At 41.6% G+C, this 19,225-nt stretch overlaps 2 protein-coding genes across 2 annotated transcripts; one reads left to right on the plus strand and one right to left on the minus strand.

The window, feature by feature from the left end:
- Positions 1 to 977: 977 nt before the first annotated feature.
- On the plus strand, positions 978 to 7,592 carry mfsd9 (major facilitator superfamily domain containing 9). Its single transcript, XM_018702297.2, has 6 exons — positions 978 to 1,324; positions 2,765 to 2,852; positions 3,665 to 3,708; positions 4,767 to 4,896; positions 5,561 to 5,770; positions 5,856 to 7,592. Exons 1-6 carry the CDS (start codon positions 1,238 to 1,240, stop codon positions 6,716 to 6,718), a joined length of 1,422 nt encoding a protein of 473 aa, XP_018557813.1. The 5' UTR covers positions 978 to 1,237; the 3' UTR covers positions 6,719 to 7,592.
- A 156-nt stretch (positions 7,593 to 7,748) lies between these two features.
- Positions 7,749 to 19,017, minus strand: slc9a2 (solute carrier family 9 member 2). Its single transcript, XM_018702296.2, is given in 14 exon segments — positions 7,749 to 8,790; positions 9,673 to 9,760; positions 10,025 to 10,141; positions 11,812 to 11,917; positions 12,052 to 12,219; positions 13,554 to 13,624; positions 13,709 to 13,798; positions 14,423 to 14,470; positions 14,472 to 14,623; positions 14,836 to 15,053; positions 15,147 to 15,397; positions 17,745 to 17,993; positions 18,091 to 18,305; positions 18,469 to 19,017. Coding segments are annotated over 14 exon segments (2,466 nt in total). The 5' UTR covers positions 18,734 to 19,017; the 3' UTR covers positions 7,749 to 8,362.
- Between the last annotated feature and the right edge of the window lie 208 nt (positions 19,018 to 19,225).

The following is a 19,225-nucleotide window of genomic DNA, read 5'->3' on the forward strand; positions in this document are numbered from 1 at the left end:
TCCCCTGTTTATCCAGCAGGTGGTGAAAGAGTAACAACAATCACAGCTACACTACAGTGCTTCAGGCCACTTCTTATGTCTGTCTCTGTCTGGTCTATGTACAAATCAATATGTAAAATATTGCTCTAAAATACTTGATACCGAGGACAGTATGAAGGGCTGATTCTCATATAATATGTTGAACACTGTGGGTGAGCAGTCAGACACACGGAGAAAACCAAATGTAGTTTGATGCAGACCAGCATGGCAGGTCATAGGGATAGCGTGTCCCAACAATGGAAGTCATTTAAACAGAAAATATGACAATGTGTTAACTGACCACTGTACATGAAACTTAAACAAAAAGAAAAATATCCAAGGTTATCCAGTGCAACACAGCGTACAATAACTACATTCATTCAAACTTAACATAATAACATCAGGGAAACACTTCAAGGTAACAAGAACAAAAGAACGCACAGTCACTCAGGAGAGATCCCAAGGTTCTGCTGCAGGCAGGTGAGGCGACTCGCACCTGAATTCAGTCCTATAAATAAGCTCTGATAGAGCCAGGCTCCTCCTTCCTGCTCGTCCTCTTCCTCCAGACTGCTCCTCACAACAGTTGCTAAATAGGAATTAGTTAGTTAATATTAATGTTTGTTTTCTATTCATTTGTTTGTTTATGCATCTTTATCATAGTACAAAGCAGTCATGTCTTAAATTTTTGCCAGACAACTATTAAAATTAATGTTTTATCCTCTTGCTTGTTTGTTTTTTATGTTGCACATGTTAACAGTATCACGTATGCACAAACAAGAAAGTGCTGATAAAATATTTAGCATACCATCTAAACATATCTATAAAACAAAACATTTGAATAAATAAATAAATAAAATGACAGAAAAATCAGTTTATCTATTTATGAATCAAAACTTCATCCAGATTCAGTTGTGTGACGTCAATGGACGAAACCATCTGTCAGAGAAACCACGGGGGAGTTAGACAGGACAACGCAACAATTCAACACCTGAGAAACCAACCATTACTCGTACAGTCAGCGTTAGCCCAGGACGTGGATTTTGCACTTGCTTTTGCTATCCGCCACCTCGAACACCTGCCACATCTGCGCGGATGGTCAAAACCCGGCAGTTCGTCGACCCCCATCGGGAAAGAGACGTGTTTTTTCTGTTTGGATCATTCACAGCGGAGCGGATGAACTCTTCCGCTTTGACTGCAGCCGTCCTGTCACAGCGGGAGGATGAACAACCAGAAATGTAGCACTTTATTTCAGAAACCAAGAGGACGGACCAGGATTATACAATGTATCTACGTGGTGGGCTTCATGGTGAGTAGCTGGTCTCAGTCAGTGTGAATGACCTGTGCAGTGTCATGAGGTCGTGCTTTCATAACTCAACTGTCTGATGTAAAAAGATATATTTCACAACTGCTGAGAGTACAGAGTGTTTGCATTCAAATTTAAAATAAAGCTTAAGTAAGTAAGGGAAATTAAAATAATAAGATAATAAAGTCAAATAACCATTAGACAAGTCAACAAGTTTTAGGCAAAGCAAGGTTTTTTAAACTATTTTAAATGTAATTTTCAGTACATTTTTATTCTTTATAAAAGGCAAGAGGAAGCTCAACTCAGTTACATTAAAAGAGGTTGAAAAAGTCTGCTGGCCATAATATTTTTAGGGTGAAACTTTTGTAAAGTCTTGTAAGGTTCATTTTACAAATCAAGTTTAAACATATGGAAATTGTATTGAATTTAAACGTATGGAATCTTGATTTCAATCTCAACATCTTGCATTTTTTTCTCAGAATTTGCTCATATTTTCAGCAGTAAAATTTTAAGTTTCATAGTCAACCGTGCTGTACAATGCAACACAAATATTAGCAGTACACTGACCCCCAATATCTGCAGAGAGAAGCATATTTATAAATTGTGTATGACTTTAAAAAGTGTTACATTTCCCTCCTGTAGAGCTGCTATACTGTAAAATTGTTTATCAGTTGAAAACACTTATTAATGTGTCACCCAACATTGATCAGGTGTGTAGCTGCTAAATAAGGGAGATGTTACAGAACGTGGCAGGTTGTTCTGACACCTCTGAGTGTACTGATAGCAGCCTCTTCAAAGCATCACTGTCAGTAAAATGTGTTGTGAGGAAGACTGGCACTTACTTGAACTTAAGGACATGCCTAAACCCTGTGCTAAAAGTTGTCATAGTTAATCTAAAAGTGATTCTACGTATATACATATACAATTGTGAGAATCCAAACATGCACGTCATTTTAAGAGATGAACCGCAGTCATTTTTCAGTGAACTAACTTTACATGTCAACCTGCATAGCTGAGTAAATGAGCATCAAATTAAAGGTGGCTAAAAGAATCCAGGCAGCTCAAATTTTTGGCACAGGGAGCAGACAGGAACTGCTGGGACAGTAAAGCTACTGAAAGTTAAGCAATTAGTGTAATGGGCAGTGGTAGAACACTGTATGAAAAGCTGTGTGACTTCAATCAAGGATTTGGCACAAACTGCTCCGATCTCAGCAATGCAGATAAACAGGATGAGCGATGACTTTCTGTGGCTGCTGAAACTTATCGCCAAGCTCTCTGCGATGAATACTAGGCTCTGGCTTTACATTGTCTGAATGACTTACACGATTCTGTCTGTTCAGGTTTTTCTGGTGTGATAAAAGCCTGATAATGGTAACACCTTGATACATCTGATCTCAGTCCTTCTCCTCATTCTTTGTCCTTCACCTCCCTGCTTTTTTGTAGGACTTGTTTGGGGTGAGCATGATCATCCCACTGCTGAGCCACCACGTGAAAGCTCTTGGAGCCAGTCCCACTGTGGCTGGTATAGTAGGTAAGGTGTGTCCACTACACAGAGTCATTTATTTAACTTGCATAGAAGCAGATTTAGAGTCATAACAGTGATGTATTACTTGATGGATAATTAGGCAGCAACCTGGCGACCAAATAATTAAGACAAATAATCATTACTTTTTTCAAGGGGATGTCATGAGGACTTATACCTGCTGGCAAAACATTGCAATAACAAAGCACCACACATTGCCCTAAAATTCCCAACAGTTCCTGAAATGAAATCATGAATCAATTAACGGTTATCGGTTAAATCAATTAACCGACCAAATACAGAAAACACAAGCAAATATGGAAACGTATGACAATACAAAACTGAGTTCTATTGCTGTTGTACTTTCTTAATTTGCCTGTGTTTTCGTCTTTTTTGCATGTGTTTTCTCAAGCTGCAGTGTGTTGAGCTCTCAGGTGCCACCATATCTACAGCTGGTGGGACCAAGCAAGACATTTGAATATGTCAGTTTGGGCTCTAGGAAACTGTAATTCATGTTTTTTGCACTATTTTTTGTCATTTTACAGTGTAAATGATTGATAAAGTTATAGGAAATGAAGGAGAGATAAATTAATATGTGAAAATAATGTTGAAAAAGAATGTGTTCCCAAGCTGTAGTTAGATAATAAGTGATAATGCTGTAACTGTAGTTATTTTTCTTGTTGCAGTATATTAGCGTCTTGTACTGTTAAAAGATTGAAATGGCATAATCACTTTTAGCTCAGTTGATGTGAACACACATGATGTCTGCTCTGTGCTTTATATTACAAACATGAACTAAAACAAACATGAAACTGTTGCAGGATCTACATATGGGATCTTACAGCTCTTCTCAAGCACAGTAGTTGTAAGTATTAGCTTGGTTTCCCTCTGAAAAAACCTGGAGTTCCTCTCTGTCTCTAACCCTCTATTCAGTCTCCTGCGTGACAAGGCATGCTCACAGTTAGTGGCCAAAATGGTTGCATTCCATGTCATCTCTGGTATTTCATGAGAACAATGAACACTGGCTGTTTTAAGTTGATTGTGGTCTCACAATACATCCAGTCTTTGCATATTCACACACAAGCTACTCCTAGTTATCTGCAGAGCCACAAATATCACTCTTTTTACACTGAAATTAATCATTCACTCTTTGACACCTCTGGATCCTGGGCAAGACTTAACATTAAGGATGGGATGATGAAATATTAAAGCCTTAATGATTCAAACCAGATACAAACTGCTAAGAAACTACACAAATGTGCACAGTGCTCTACAATGAGCACGGCAGAACCTGACGTAAGAATCGCAGTTTTCCTGCCGCCCACAGCTCCTGAAATTGGTTTAATTCTCAGGGGTCATGCGACAAATTAAACAGATAAGGAGTCATCTGTTGATTCCTGTGTGCAGACCGGTTGAATCCTGATAAATGTGGGGATACGTGAACAGCTGGGTCTCTAATCCCACCCAGCTACATCCAGAACACAGTAAACTCAATTGGTCCTAATTTCATTATTTCATGAGATGGTTATATGTGTGTGTGTGTGTGTGTGTGTGTGTGTGTGCGTGTGTGCGTGTGTGAGAGAGAGAGAGGGCGAGAATCTAATAAAAGCTTATATAACAGCCTGAGCAACTTGGGTAAGAGGGTTAATGCAGGGTTTTGGGATTTTCTCCTTCATGTTTTTTTAGTGATCACACAGACATCCGTCTTTTAAAAGTCTGACTGAAACTATTCCTTGTGTCAAAGGCTAGGCTTCTACTTTTCTGAGTTTGTCACAGTCTTAGCCAACAGCTCCACCTGCCCAGATGTTTCGTATCACTATAGAAATATCCATAATCTGTTCTCTTCAGTACCTTCTAGAGAAAGGATATTCTGGTTCAGGTCCTGTTTGTGGTTGCACGTCATTTCCCATGTGCGATTTGCAGGGCAGCTGGAGTGATGTGGTGGGACGGAGGTACTCGCTGCTGACCTGTCTGCTGTTGAGTGCTCTAGGCTATGGCCTTTTGGGGATGTCCACCAGCATCGCTTTGTTTGTCCTCGCACGCATACCTGTGGGTAAGTTGGACCACTGTCCCAAAATATGTGGTAACCTCAAAGTATATTTCAGTTTTTCCACTGAACATTCAGCAAATTAGTCTGTAAAGTTCCTGTTTTGTCCTATCTCAAGCTATTGGTTCATACAGGTGTAAATAAAGCAATTAACTAGGAATTCAAAAAAAAAGTACTTTCAAATGGTTACATGCATTATAGTGTGTTTTTGCAAAACAAAATAATTTTATTTACTCCATTATTTAACTTTTACTTCCTTAACTGACCTTGCTTTGTTTCTAAATGTACCAACATGTGCTTCACATTTTTAAAGGTTCAAAGAAACTGCACTGTTAAATTCAGTAACTTAAGAAATCAAGATGGAACTACAAGACCAATTTGTTGTTTAATGGATTTGGTGATCCTTTCAACTTAATAAAGGACTTTTTGGTGGTAAATAGCAACCCTCTTTTTTTTTTTACACTGGGCAAAAGTTCAAAGTAGTAGCAAAGAAATGGAGAGAAATTGTACAGAGGGAAGTTTTTGTTTTTGTAATTTTGACTAGTAGTAGAGAATTCATATTAAATAACAAAATTCTCCTCAGCTTTTGCTGCCACCTTACTCTTAAAGGCAGGTCAGACTGCATAGAAAACCAGTCAGATACTTATTCCCCATGTGTTTTCTGTCTCAGGGCTGTTCAAGCACTCCCTGTCAATCTGCAGAGCCCTGCTGTCTGACCTGGTGTCGGAGTCAGAGCGCCCTCTGGTGATGGGACACTTTAATGCAGCTTCTAGTGTTGGCTTCATCCTGGGCCCTGTGGTGGGTGGCTACCTCACCGAGCATGAAGGCGGCTTTTATACCTCCTCCTTTACATGTGCAGCCATCTTCCTTATTAATGCAGGTGGGTTGAAAATGTAGAGAAACATCTGATTTAATAGAGCCTATATTTGAAATGTTTATCTGACGTACTGTCTTAATCATTTCAGGTCTGGTATGGATGCTACCATGGAGTGAGACACTAGTTCACCGTAATGATACCAACTTCAGCAATGACAAAAATAAACACTGTCATGATAACCACTGTAGTAAGTCTGTACACAATGGTTCTCATGCCAATAGACACCACACAATGCTGGCAGCAGACACTGAACCAGGCTCCAGAGCTCCAGGGAAGCACCATGGTGGTCTCAGGTGGAGGGAGGTGTCTCTGCTCCAGCCTGCCTGGAGACAGCTGTCGTCAGTGGGCTCCAAGATCCACATGGTGGCCTCCTCTGACATGTGGGACCTCTTCCTGGTGCGTCTTTTGATGGCCATAGCGATCATGCTTTACTACAGTAACTTCTCTCTGGCCATGGAGGAGCGTTTCTCGCTTAAACCAAAGATGACAGGTTATCTGATCAGCTACAGCAGCACCTTAGGGGCCCTTGCTGGCTTCCTGGTGGGGCCAGTCACGCAGCTCTATAGGAATAACATGCCAGCTCTGCTGCTTCACTCCACAGTGCTCACCTGCTCACTTATTTTCCTCTATGCCGCTGCGCCCAGCGTCTGGCAGGTGCTTCTCACCTCCACATTCTTTGCCATTTCCACCACCATTGGACGGACATGTATCACAGACCTGGAGCTGCAGAGGGGAGGGGTCCAGGCCAGTGGGACTCTGATCGGTGCCGGGCAGTCAGTTACAGCCGTGGGTCGTGTCCTGGCTCCCCTCCTCTCTGGTCTGGCTCAGGAGTTCAGCCCTTGTGGTCCCCCTAGTCTGGGAGTGGTCCTGGCTTTGGCAGCTGTAGGTTTACTGCTCATCAGGATCCCTAAATGGGACGGAAGAGGAATGACAAAAACAGCCATACTCTGAAACTCTCAGCACATCCACCACTCGGAGAGGTGGTCTTATTTGTTCGAGGCCAGCTGTGAAGGACTCATAGTGGGGACCACTTGTCCCACTCCAGCATGTTTATTGACAAGATGCCTTTTGCTGACAGTTGTGTCAGAATGGCTCGTCATCACCAGCACTACTGTCCTTCTTTGGGAGAAAGGATCCTAAACTCAAGAACAGCACTGAAGTGAAGTTGGGGCTGAGACATTTAATCTGCTTGCCCCTGTGCTAAAAACATATGGGGTGTGTATTGACTCCTATTACTTGTGACAGCACCTTGATTTTTAACGTAATTTTGTAACCACTACATTGTCCAAATTCCCTGAAGTAGGTAGGTCTGCTGATGATACACTACACACTGAAATAACTTGTACTGCTTCACTGAAATACAAGGAGGGTAATACTCCTTTCAAATTCCAAGCAGTTAAACTTCAGACATTCATAAATAAGATTAACCTGTGGGGAAGCTGGACTGATCACATTGTTCTACTTCTGGAGTGGTTTACACATTTTTACCTCAATACCAGATGATTCTTCAAATGCACTGCATCAGAAATGGTTCCTATGGTGGAATATGAAGAAATGTTCGCTCTAATTTTTGACTTTTGAATTTTCAGTTATGGAGATTTTTTTAATGTATCTCAGGATATGTCTGAATGGACGTTATGATTTGTTGTTTTGGTCTGTTTTTTAAAGTTATGTTTCAAATGAATTCCAGGCATCGCTGTTGTTTGAAATCCCAAATACTAACTGGTAGGAAAATGGTGTAAATGTTTATTAAGAAGTTACGGAATCCTTGATGTACGTGTCAGATTCACGCCAAAAAGTCGCAAGGAATAAACACTGGTTTGTATGTTTGAGTCTATGGTGTTTTGAATTGTATATGAAACATTAAAGTCAGTGTTGCAGCGTGCAATGATAACATTCACACATCCTGTACACACTTCCCATCTTCTCTTCTGCTTTGGATGGTGCCTTTAGTGTCACGTTTCGAAAATTACACTTGTGGTTTCCTGCAACACAGAAAATTTATTACAGCAACAACACTAATAAAATGGGCCCAGATTTGTGGGATCCATGAACGTAACAGACATACAAAATGCCCCCAGTCACTCCCAAGAGTACTTTGTACTGCACAGCAATAGTTCCTCATATTCAACTAAAATGGCCTATTTACAAAACTTGTATCCTCTGATACAGCTGTTACACACAGTAAAAGTACAAAAAATTATACACAAAGAGCAAATAAACAGTTTAACTTACATTGCCTTTAAATATCTAAGAAAAATCCTACAGGAAGATAAAAAGGTTTTTAAAATTATATTTATGTGACTAGTTGAAATAACTACACAGACAAAAACTGGCAGAATGACTCACTGTTGACAGTTCAGACACAGTTTCTCCACTGGTGCCCTGTGCTTCCCATGTGCCTGAGACCTCTGACTTGTGTCCATTTTGGCTCATTTTGAAGGGTGCTTCACCTCTATTGAGAAATGAATGGATCTCCGCTGTTAATGTATTTGGCCTTTTTGCAGTATGAATACACAGAGGCCCTGGAGCTGTTTGAGAACCTGAGGCTCAGTCTTTGGCAGTCCAGCTGCTGCTTAAAGCCCAGGAGCACTTTTACTTTTTCTTCGGGTTCCACTGAGGTCGCCTGAGCAGAGGGTTTCTGGTCGCGTTGTCTCTGGGTTCAGCAGCCCAGGCCGGAGATGGAGATGAAGATGGCAGTTGCTGCTGCTCCTCCTCTTCTGCTTCATTATGCACATTTCTTAAGTTATCAGCTGAACCATTGTCGTCATCAGCGGAGGAGGAGAAGTGACGGCGAGGAGCAGGTACACGAGAATCACTGTAGGAGGAGTTTGTTCTGGACATGCCACGCCCCAGCCGGCCACTTTCATTTCTGCCTTCATTCAGAACATCAACAGAGGGGACTTCTTTTAGGGTATCTAGCCTTTGTAGAGGCATCATGGCTCTGGAGGAAGAGCGTACCGGCTGACCAAACCGAGAGCGTCTGGAGGGATACGCCACTTCTGACATGGTTTCCTGGTCATCTGGGACAGATGGAGAATTTTTTTAAAAATTATCAAGTATATTGAATCATGCCACCACACCACATTATAGAGTTTGACCCCAAACCCTTAAACCAGATATGTCAGAAAATTTGGAGAAAATTTGAAACATGATCCACAGGATATCTACAATATTTACATCTGATGGCATGCTGCTGACATCCATGTATAGCTATGAACTATTTACTGACATGCTCACAATTCAATGTTAACGTGCTGATGTTCAGCAAGTTTAATATTTGCTGTATTTATTATCATAGTTTAGCATGTTAGGATGTTGATATTTGCTAATCACCACTTTACACAGCTGACCTGATGGAGGCACTACAGGAAGTCAAGGGATCACCAAAAGTGAACACAAATGTCTGCATTAAATTTCACAGCAATCCATGTAATAGTTGTGGAGACATTTCAGTCTTAACCACAAATATTAAATTCATGGTGGCGCCAGAGGAAAAAGTCACAGGATCACCAAAGTCATTAAACTTCATCCTGTGATGCTCATGAAAGTCTGCACAAATTTTCATGGCAATCCATCTCACAGTTATTGCGGTAATCCAGGTGGCGGACTAATCGGCCAACATTGCCATCCCAGTCTTTGGTCTGAATATTTCATTCAGTATAGAAACTATTAGCTGTAGCTTCAGTGAAGATCTGGAACAATATGCAAATAAACACCTGAGCAAGTTCCACTCATGGAAAAAGGCAGTGAGATATGATCAAAAGCTGTAGAAAAAGCCAACAAGTTAACCTTGAATTCAAAATGTTTTATCACAGAATATGCAATATTAAATACAGTGTGGAATAAGGTATTTCTCACCTTAAATCTACTTAAAGACAAATGAGGTGGTTTAAGAGGTTTACCTGTATAGCTCAGCCTCTGAGGTGGGAATTTTGAGTCCAGACTCTTTCCAGCAGGAAGAGAGAAGTACTTATGAGATCTGGGCACCGCCTGAGAGAATGAAACAGCAGCATGGAGAGGAAGAGCGCCAAGAGAGAAGAAAGAGAATAAAGAACAAGGCATGGGATAAAGACAGTGAACCTGTTTGAATAATTTCATCTCAAGAGCCGAGTGTAGCTAATTATCCTGCTTCTTTTGAGGTTCAACTCCACTCTCACTTACCTACTTTTAACCAAAAGGCTGAGAACGTACATAGGAAGACTCATGTAATACCTCAGGTCAACATCAGCCATAGTTACAGAACTTCTCACTTACCGCTGTCTGAAAGCTGCCAGGTCGGAGGCTGCGGCGGATGCTGGCATGGCGTCTGATCAGTATCTCTCTGGTTTGGCTGTCATTGGGCAAGGCATTCTTCCTTGTGTATGCCACCGTCTGAGTAAAGAAAACACAAAAGGAACAGATCAAGATTCCACAATTTTGAATGTATCAATCTGTAATAAATTCACACATGAGCCCAGGTGCAGCCACAATGCTTTAAGGTGAGACAGGGGAGACGTTAACAGTCGAGACAAATAGATAGTTGAGGTGCTTTGAGAGGAGACAGCATTCTTTAAAGCTCGGATTACTCAACCAAAACTGGTCGCACCTGTTTCAGCTGCAAGGGTCCATGTCTCTGTTTGGACTTTGCGAGCTGCAACATTAACCTCATTTACACTGTGTACCCATCACCGTCAACATAGATCTTTCTGTCCCGCAGCTATTATAGTTAGACCTAAAACAAACATAAGCACCTTGCAAACACTCTAAATTCACCATTGTCCTTTACACAAAGGTTTCATGTCAACAAAATGCTCCTGTCTATGTCACAAGAGGTCAAAATGGTCGGAGAATAGGAAACAATTCAAATTTTGCATTCTCATCTAAAGAAAAACACACAAAGTAAATGTTAAATGCAGTAACCCTAACATAGGAGATTTTCTTTTAAAAAGACACATAACCAGTTTGTCTCATGAACTGCTCAGGATGTAAAAAGCAGCTCATGTAAAGACAAATAGCATCAAAGACAGGAGTGGAAGGGCAGAGGGGTGAGAGACTTGAAAAGAGTGGCTATTAAGCGGACAGTTCATCTACCCAAGAACAGAAGCACATGCTCCTTATTTGCCTACGCATCAAAGGGTCTCTCAGAGCCTTTCTGAAGGGTGATGTCATGTCACAAGTGGAAAAATACTGCCGGCCACAGTCTGTGGGTATGCAAAACAGCACCAAGTTTCAGTGCTTGGAGGAATCGCCACAAAATCTATCATGAGTCCAGTTCTGTTTTCCATAAAATAAGAATGAAAATGATGGTTTGCTGATTACAGACAGATTTATCTGACAAGAATAACAGGTTTTTGTGTTAAAAAAAAGATACTGCAAGCACCTACTTCCTTTAAATATAATAACCAAAGGGAAGCTGATTTAGACAAAGAGCTGCATGTGGCTTCATTTTAGAAATGGAATAAGTTTTGAGTTTTGCAGAAGACGACGCACATGTGAGACTGGCCTGTTGTTGTTCCATTCAGGGAAAACAAGCAAGACTTCACAGTACTGCACGGACAGTCAGCAGCTGGACAGCCGCAGTGAAAGTGTATTAAGACTGATGGCAGCTTTCTGCCTTTACTCAAAGAGGCTGTAGTTTCTGCATATTGATGTTTTCTGAGTAGTGGTCAGTGGTGGAAGAAGTGTTCAAGTGTTTACTTCTATGTCAAACATGTTAAATGTGAAAATCTTTGGACCACTAACAGTAATTTAGATGAAACCACCTGAGAAGTTTCGTAGGTAATGTCTCTTTGGAGGGGCTGCTAATAACTCATTAACACCTGAACTGCACCTGAACTGGGGTGTAACAAGTCAAAAATGTTGGGAATCACTTGGGAATCACATAAATGTAATGGAGGGAAATGTACAGTGGTTCCCTCTGAAATGCAGTGACACTGTAGATATACTCAAGTGAAATACAAGTATAATTCAGTGTGGTACTTAGTAAATGTACTTTACGTTACTTTCCACCTCTGTGGTGCATGAAAAAACAGAAAGGAAACTGCCAGACTTTTTCATCTCACCCTTTGCCTGATCTTGTACATGTTCTTGGACAGGATGTCATGCATGTTCCTCAGGTCAGCAGCCATGAACTTCTTCTTAGGTTTAGCAGAGGTTTTCTTTTCCTCACTAGAAATCAGACAAAAACAGATATGAAAAAACAGATAATAAGAGAAAATATCTGCTTTACCTCTGACCTGAACAGACAGTGAAGAGGTGATGTGAGTGTCAGTAACACAGAAATGTGGTGACGGTTTCATTACTAGAGAGAAACGATGGATGGAGCAGCACTGATGTCTCCCGACACTTGGTCCAGGATCTCCATGGCGTTCTGCAGCTCTAGTTTCTTGTACAGTGCAACAATACTGGACTCAGCCCGGCTGTCTCGGATCAGGATCCTCCGCAGGATTCGATTGTTGAACTTCATAAACCTGAAATTGACATTTAAAAAAAAAAAAAAAATCATGTGTAAACAGAGTAGAAGGCTGTGTTTCAGTGACATCCTGTGGCTTCAGGCAGGTACAGTACAGACAGAAAATATTAGTGGAGGAACACTGTTTCTCAGTAAATTGTTATTTAAATAATAATCATGATGTTTGAGGCAGTGGTCACGGGGTTACAAGACATGCCAGACATTAATCTAAATTTGTCGACAAATCCCCTGAAAAGAGTGAAACCAGCAACATACTGTGTTGTTGATCTCCCAGTACAAACTTAAAATCTACAATCTGACAATTGAGGAACCAGTCCCACCAGAGAGAGCGTGTCAACAAAGCCAGGAGGAGCAGAAGGAACACTGAAGGGGGAAAAAAGGAGGTCTGGGATAAAGGGAGAAGTGAAGGAAGGTGTCTGCTGTCCCATATAAAACATCTGTATGTCCCAGAATGTAGAATTTATAAGCCGTCCAACAATGTCATTTACAGTAACATTATATATGGATATACTGCAGTGTAACCTACATCAATTTATGTGCAAAATAAAAACTAAACATATGTAACATGTATGATTCTGATACCGATATTTTAGTGTTGAGGAAGCTACTTTGAAGGTGTAATACTACAAACTAACATTGTCTCTAATTAAAAGATGTAAGATGAGAAAGAGAAATATAGATTTGTGGACAGAATTTACTCACTTCTAAGTAAATAATCCAACTGACTAAATATCACATGACTAAATTAATCACATACATAATAAGTTAACAGCAGCTGTATGTCATTTGAAATAAATGTTTGTTGCTCAAACATACGAAAGTATACAAAAGTTGCTGCAGTTGACTATGCATCAAAAGTAATGAAATGTCATAGTAATTAAAGTTTAATTTCATGCAGTTAACAACATTGGTATCGTGTGTGTGTGTGTGTGTGTGTGTGTGTGTGAAAGAGTCAGAAGAGGCAATGAAGAGAAGAAAGACAGTGGTGTGTCTGCTGATGCCGGAAGCTGAACACGACACCAGAGTCTGATTAGCTGTCAACATTCCCACACAGTCCCAGCGTGAACAATGGCATTGTCAAACAAAACCACAAAGAGGGAAACTTAAAGCAGGTAAACTAAAACTGCCATCTCTCCCCCGGTTTCACAGCAGATTCTTGCTCTGTAGTTTTATTAGCATGAGGCAGTTGAGCAGTGACTGGTTTGAGATGAAGTGAGTGATGTGTACATTTTGCAGACTGCTCGTGACTGGAAATAAGCAATTATCTGTTAACTGACTGACGATTGATTATACTGTGATGGCTGAACAGACAGAAGAAGAGAGAGTGCTTACTTGTCCTTCCAGTAGAAGTGGCTCCACTGTCCACAGAGGTCCTCTATTCCTGCTATGGTGTGCTCCATGAGCTGAAAACAAGGTGAGAGCTGTTAACACTGTGTGCAAAAACACACTGTCCACTACATGTACAATAATCACACTGTGTGTCATACCCTGCAGTGAATCTCTACGTTGATGGTGTCAAGATTGCGGTTGGTTCTGCGGACATTGATTAACTCAATCAGAGGTCGGATGCTGATGCCCTGAGGAGAGGAGAAAAAGAGAAAGCAGATTCAGCAGAACCCAAAAAAAAAAAAAAAACACATTAGGAGACTTTTAAAATCCCAGTGGGGATCATGCATGTAATGATCAACCTTCACAGACTGGAGCTGTAGACAACAGACCTTAGACTTAAGTGATTCTGGTCATAAAGATTGTATCACTTCACTTGACTTCACTTTAATGGTCGGAGTTGGTGGAATTAGTTTTTGAGATAGCATGGAGAGGTAGCAGCACAACATACATACTAACACATTACACAGTAAATAATAATCACAGTATTCCTACGTGGATAATAAAGAGAGCTAAGAATATAAATAAAGAGGAAAAAGAATCTATAACCCTAACAACTTACTAGATAATGAAATCAGTTCTGTTTGGGACTTTAAATCATGTGGTGTGTTCAAAGCTTAAAGGAAAAGTATAACAGAGGCCGCCAGGCTGTTTCAAGACTATTATTATATCTCTCTGCTTCAGTTGCAGACTTCAATGACTTCAGCTTTTTCTAGGTTATTCTACCACCAAGAAACTAACGTCATACCAACATGAGACAAATTATTCCCAGCATGCAAAACATTCTGAATATAACCATACAGACACACTCTTACCTGTAGAAACACAGTGAAGAGGATGATGGCAATAGTGGCAGTGACGAAAGAGTGGCCTGCGGGTGATGTTTTCAGGAAGAGTGAAGGCCAAGGCAAATGAAATTGCGCCTCGGAGGCCTCCATAGGCCAGGCCAAACTGATCTTTCAAGTTGAATGGGATGGTGCGGAAAGGGTTAATGATCTGAGTAAGCACCAAGACACCTGGGAGGGAAGACCAGAAAAATTACAAGATGTTTTTGATTCAGGTTGATTCAGGTTGTATTGTTAGCAAGTTTAAATCTGCACGAGTCGATTTTTTTTTTTTTTAAATTAACAATCATTTGCTGAACCTACTGAGAATTCTCACCAGACTCCACAGTCAAACAAAACCTGACCTCTATCATGACACAGATAACCCCCTGCTCCCTGCTTACCCAGACCTCTCCACACAAAGGCAAACAGCAGTGTGAACAGGATGTAGCCCCAGTTCCACTCGTGCTCTGTTGTCACCGTGACGACCCCGAGGAAGAAGAAGATGAGGGTCTCAGAGATGGAGCCAAGCATTTTGACCACGTGGCGGATGGTCGTGCAGGAACGCTGGGAAACATTTTCCTCTACGTAGTATTTCATCGTGAGGGCGCAGGTAACAATGCTGCAGAACAAATATAAATGCAGTTGTTGTTTTGGCTAAATTCATACGGCGTCGAAAATATCTGGACCCATAAACGTTTTAAAATCTACTCACGCCATGATGGATGAGATAGCAAACAGCTCAGCCACCAGGTAGGCCAGGTAGCTGTACATGAATATGAAGAGTGGCTCGATTTCTCGGACCTTGGAGGTGAATCTTGTGGTGAAGGCGGCCACAAAGCCGAAGAGGATGCCAAAGCCCATCCCGCCAAGCCCGACCACGAAGAACCTCGCCACCCCAAGGAAAACATCCACTGGCTCCACCACTGGCATTTCAGCCACGAAGTTGAACATGTTGTACAACACCTGAAAACATGTACACACATGTTCAGCACAGGCATAAATATTCATGCAGACACACTCTTTTTAATCAGCCTACACATCCCAGTCAGAGATCATGGGTGGTGTCAGGGGCTGTGGCCTCTAATGACACTGTTCCAGATAAGAGTGATTTATTGAAATATTTACTCTGCACTGTTTGCAATTTGATAATGTCATTTCACCATGCACGGCAAATGACTCATGGAAAGGGAGCATTTGGCCAAGCAACCCGCTTTTGTTCTTCTCCTTGAATGAAGTCAGCTTTTCCCTTAAATCTTAAAGCATACAGTATATTTGACTGCACACATTTACTAACATTATATTAGTGAATGCATTCAAAGAAAGTGAGAAATTTGTAGACACTAGGAATTATGTTAAAGCCAAAGGCACAGACAGGACATAATGCATCGAGCATATTTAAAAGAGCGAGTCTGGTGATATTTTTTTTTCTTATCATCCACACATTTCATGAAAAGACCAAAACCAGCCATGAACCGATGCTGCTAACAAGTGTTGTATGTGTAGGCAATGCCTGATTGTTCCTCTGTGCCACAGAGCCACATTGTTGTGACATGTTCCTTCATCACCATCAGGGAAGGCACTGTAGTTTGTTTTAAGTCAGTTCCACATACACCATCCTCCTGCTGTAAATACAAGCACCAAATCTGGAACTTAAATCCAGCAACAAATGGACTATTTATTTCTGTCTGAGTAACCTTTGCTAAAAACTTCAAAGCTCAGCTGTTTAAGGAAATATGAAAATGTATATATGTAACTTTTTAAAGATTGAACACATAGTTGGTTTTGGTCTTTTCAGGGGCCAGCAGCTTGATCACAATTTTATTGTGGGATTCAAATTGGTTTATGTTTACTAGAAAACTATTCCCTAAAATTCCCTAGCGGTAGTCATGATAAATTGCCCTAAGTAAGCATAACTACTTTGAAAAACACACAAATTTAAAGGAGACTTTTCAGCTCCGGGACAAGCTTGTTAAACACTCAAAGAAGCCTTTGATCGTACCAGGAAGAGAGAGATAAAGAAAACAGGAGACTGATTGGTTCCTATTTTTTTTTTTAACCATATTTAAAGCAGAGCTGTGAGTGAAGTGAGACAGCAACAGATACCTTTGCATATTCATAGTGGACATATATATTAGATAAACAAGGCTCTCAGTCAAGGACAGGAGCTGGGAACACTGGCCACCTGAAACAGTGACCCCACCTTTTAATAATAAAGTTCTGCTGGGCCCCTACAACTGTCACCACCACTCAACTTAGTGGTGACAATGCTGCCCTTAGTACATCAGAATTATTTGTGCTTTAGGTTACACAGTTTGATGGGCGCAATTCTGTAATACAAAGACATCTGTATAGGCCATGTCAGGGCTTTCCCAGTCTCCTGAGTAAATGTTTGTCTTCACTTCCTGCATCAGCTCTGCTACTGTGTACTAAACAAAAGGGTCACCACACCAAAGCTAAGAGCAGGTTGGTGAAGGTTTGTGGGTGGGTTTTTAGCACAATAAAAAAGAGGGCGAGGGGGAGAAATTTGAGCATGAGCTTGCCTCAGTCAAATTTCAGATGACAATGTGTGTGTGTTAACTCCTCCCATATAACCAAATGAAACACTGACATCAGAAACAGGTTTGGCGGCATCTCAGGAAACCGTTTCCTACAGTTACATGGACTTGGACAGTGCACACATGTGTTTGGCACAACATTCCCTCACTTCCATTTCTTTATATTTTATCTGTTCTGGCATATCTTGCCTGTGCACAGACTCCCCACTCCCACACATTATGTTCTCATACACATATGCCAACCCAGAAAAGAGAGTGAACAAATTGTACAGCATCTTGCGAAACCTGAGCCAACCCTTTAGAGGTTGAAAGACTAGAAAAGCTTCAGACAGCACAATAGTGAATCTGCAGTTTCATGTATTAGTAGTCTTTATAGTAAAGGTCCCAAACAGGTTCGGAAATGGTAGGTGGGGTTACTGTGGTCTCTGCAATGACTGACGTGTGTGACTGTGATGTATAGACACATAGAATGATCTCTGTGGGCATCAGTAAGCATCAGTAAATTTGTTTGTTTTGGTCCCTGACATATGCCCCTCTATCCTGAACCACATTGAGAACCAGTTTAAAGTGGTGCCTTGCTCATTGTGCTGCATGTTTTCATAACAAGCAGTAACCCCAGGGATATTCAAAGCAGGCCAATGTGTTGCAACAAGTCTCATCTTAGTGTAAAGGCCACTCTAAGCACAAAAATGTCATTCCCCACAGTGATCTGCACAAATTCAACTTTTTCACCGTCTCTGCCTGAGCCAACTCACCACAGTGACAGCATCATTGAAGAGGCACTCCCCAAACACTACGATGTAGAGCTGCTCGTTCACAGACACGTCCTCAAACACGCTCAGCACAGCCACCGGGTCCACGGCCGAGATGATGGTGGCAAACAGCAGGTTCTCCTGGAGGTTGATGTCCTGCACGCCAAACGCCTCAATCTGGCATATGGCAAACAGAGACATGCCTATACCGATGCTGTTCCACAGAGTCCCCACCACTGCAAACCACAATACCTGCACAAACAAGAGGGGAGAGGGGTGTCAAATTAGTCTTTGTGTGAGAGCGAGAGCTTGAATCTGTTTGAAGGGTCAAAACTGACGTGTTACAGACCGTGCCGATGTTCTCAAAGAAAGGCCTGGTGGGCATGAAGTAGCCCGAGTCGAGGACGATCGGGGGCAGCATGTAGAGGAAGAAGACATTGCTTGAGAGCGCAGCGGGGGGCTCCTCATGGACAGAGTGCATGATGCCACCCACGATCAGACCAATGCTGATCAGGAGGCACGACTCTGGCACCCAGATGGTGATCTTGTGGTACACATGGAAACCTGAGAAAAGAGATGTGATTTTAGATGAAAAACAGGAACAGAGTTGATGAGAAAGCTGCTTCCTCTCTGAAAGTGTCACAGCTGAATCACCTGGATTTGGATCTTAACCCTTCCTAGTGTCAATGAAATAATACCTGTTTGGGCATATGTTGCTATTACTTACCAATCTTTGCGAATGAAGCCAGCAGCACCCAAAGAGTGATCTCAAAGGGGATCTGTATTCTTGGATAATTCATTGTGAAGACTGGTAAATTTGCCTTTTCTGTGTCTGGGTAGGCCTGAGGAGAATCATCGGGCTTAATTGGGGGCACAATCGTCACACTGCCGGTTGGTTTAGGAGGGACTTCTCCTCTGGAGCCATGCAGAAGACTTAAAACGGTGAACACAATCAATAAAACTCCTCTTCGCTTGGTAATGTTTAAATCCATTTTGCACAGTCCCTACACAGCAATCCAAACTAATGTGAATATCCGCGTCGCTGAGGTTCAGTCACTCCATCCAATGTCACAATCGGAAGACAGAAAAATTGAGAACAAACTCAGTTTCTCCTCCAAAAAAAAATACAAATTTAATTTTCTCGCATGTTCTCACTCCACCATCTTCTCGTCGTTCTTCAGCAGTGGTGCGTTCACTGACTCTTCCAGAGAGCTCCAACACGGTTGTCTGACCGAGACCGAGTCTCCTTCACACTGCCAAATAACACACCTGTAGTTTACCTGTGGCGCGTCCATGAGTTCCGATACAGGCTGGGCGCGGTCCCGAGCGCTGCTCTGATTGGGTGTCACCTGAAGTGGATAAAAAGGGTGGGACGCGTTGTTTCTCTTGGCCATTGTAGGCCCACTCTTTAGTTTCGGTGACACCAGCTACCCGGGCGACACTAGTTTCAACTTTCAGTTGAAACACAAACAGTTTCCCTGATT

This window comes from Lates calcarifer, linkage group LG1, assembly GCF_001640805.2.
Source record: "Lates calcarifer isolate ASB-BC8 linkage group LG1, TLL_Latcal_v3, whole genome shotgun sequence".
NCBI lineage: Eukaryota > Metazoa > Chordata > Actinopteri > Centropomidae > Lates > Lates calcarifer.